This window comes from Phaethon lepturus, unplaced genomic scaffold (assembly GCF_000687285.1).
Source record: "Phaethon lepturus isolate BGI_N335 unplaced genomic scaffold, ASM68728v1 scaffold33140, whole genome shotgun sequence".
NCBI classification, from domain to species: domain Eukaryota; kingdom Metazoa; phylum Chordata; class Aves; order Phaethontiformes; family Phaethontidae; genus Phaethon; species Phaethon lepturus.
In genome coordinates, this window is record NW_010514602.1 from 11,173 (window position 1) to 13,148 (window position 1,976).

The 1,976-nt window shown below is 49.3% G+C and overlaps 1 protein-coding gene across 1 annotated transcript in view; it reads right to left on the reverse strand.

Annotated features, from left to right (window-relative positions):
- Positions 1–878, reverse strand: part of SSBP3 (single stranded DNA binding protein 3) — a gene marked incomplete at its 5' end in the record, with an annotated part of 10,857 nt that extends 9,979 nt beyond the window's left edge. The window contains 2 exons of the mRNA XM_010293449.1: positions 150–230; positions 805–878. Of these exons, the coding sequence (XP_010291751.1) occupies positions 150–230; positions 805–878 (155 nt within the window). The remainder of the gene's footprint in view (positions 1–149; positions 231–804) is intronic.
- Between the last annotated feature and the right edge of the window lie 1,098 nt (positions 879–1,976).

Sequence of the window (1,976 nt, forward strand, 5' to 3'; positions counted from 1 at the left end):
CTTGTTTTTTGGGGCTGGGGTGCCGGGGGGGGTGCTCCCCGGGGGAGGGGGTGCCCGCTGCCCAGCATGCTTATAGAGGGGGAAAAAAAAAAAAAGCAAATCGAGCGCACGTCCCGGTTCACAGCCCTACCCATCGCTAGTGTCTTTACCTGACTGTGGGGTCCCATCATGCTGTTAGGATTGTGGGGTGGAGGCTGTGCGTGTGGCGAGGGCTGTGACCCAGGCGGTCCCTGTGAGGTCAGACAGTAGAAGGAGGTTATAGATTAGCACATGAAAGCGCAGAAAGAGCTAAAAAAAGGATTGACGGGTGGACCTGTTTTGTCGGGGAGTCAGTTCTCCCATTTTTTAAATTTTTTTTTCTCTTTTTCCTCTTTTCAATTGAGTTTCTATCCATTTGTAGTTGAACAATGAATCATGATGTATGCAAAAAAAAAAAAAATTAAAAATCAGAACATCTGTCAAAATACAGCAGCCGCATTGACGGTAAACGGTCCGGTAGTTCAACCAAGTCTGCAATGATCAACACACAGGGAAACACTTTGCAAGGGCGTGCAACAAGGAAGAAAAAATATGCAGGACAGAACCAGAGAGGCTGGGGGAAGTAGAAAAAAACACCCCCAAACAAAAAAATAATGTCATTTTTTCCTCTCTCAACCCAAAGGTTGGAAACACGTCCGGGGTTTGGGTTTGGTTTTTTGGTTCGGTGGAGGTGCTGGAGCGAGCGCAGAGGATGAGGAGCACGTCCCAGCTCACGCCTGGGCAGCGTTTGGCCGGCGCAGCCGGGGCTGCGTCGCCAGCCTGTACGGATGCAACATCCTTCCTCGAGGTGGATTCCCTAAGGATGCGAGCAAAACGGCTTGCGAGCAAAGAAAGGACGTCTAGGGGAAAAAGGAGAGATTAGTCGGTGCAGGTTTAAGGCTGCAATGCAGCAGCTGCTGACATTTTGGGCTTGAACGCCCACTTTTTTTTTTTTCCTTCTTTTTTTTTAAATTTCCCTTAAAAGCACGAAATGAAAATTTGCTTGGAAAAAATCGCGAGCTCTATGCAAGAATATACCAGTGCGTGTTAACGTAAGGAAGAAAAAAAAGAGTATTTTTTGAGTCAGAGGAGGTGTAATTGGTAGAGAAAGCAAACGAGCTTTGTCAGTAGGTGATGGGAAGCGACGGCAGGCTCCGGGACCGGCGCCGGAGCAGATGTTCTCTACCTGCCTCGTTACTAATTTCAACAAGTGTTCGCCTTCTAGCTGCTGCCAGCGATGGCATGGTTTGTTACCATGAGCAATTTTCTTAATTAACAGACATTAATTAGCCATTTAGCAATTTTGCAAGCATTTGTTTAGCAGCTTTCCTAAACATGAATACCACTGTGATAATGGTACTGATTAGAGGGTCCCCTAATTAACAGTACAGGGAAGGAAAATTGAAATCACATAAATTAAAAAGGGAGGGGAAGTTAATGAAGGCAGGACATATTTGCACCTGCAAATCTTTTGTACGGCGGAAACTTGAGTGCAATGTAAATAAAGTAAGAGGGTGGGTTTTTTTCCTCTTTTTTTTTTCCCTTTTTTTTTTTTCCCCCCCCTCTGAACGGTTCGGCGGCGAGATGGAGCCAAGCGGATTTAAACCAACAGCCTCCTGCCAGCCTCTCCGCTCCAGCCGTTGCGCCCGGGGGAGTAAGTCCCACCGTTTACACCACCATTTCTTCTCCGGGAGCCGAAGGCAACCAGCCCCTGCCCTGCTCCAGGCGAGCCTCGGCTGGAAGGGGTCACGGCACCGCAGGACAACCCTCCCGGTGCCAACACAACCACCTTCTCCATCCGCGTCCCACCGGAGCAGAGAAGACGGACCTCTCCGGTCCGACTGCAGCATCCTTTAGCAGAAGTCCTCTCCATGCACGGAACTCGACTTATTTTTGCGTCTGAGGCGGCTAACTCTGTGCGAACGCCAACCGCCCCAGGGCAGCAGCCACCTCCCACC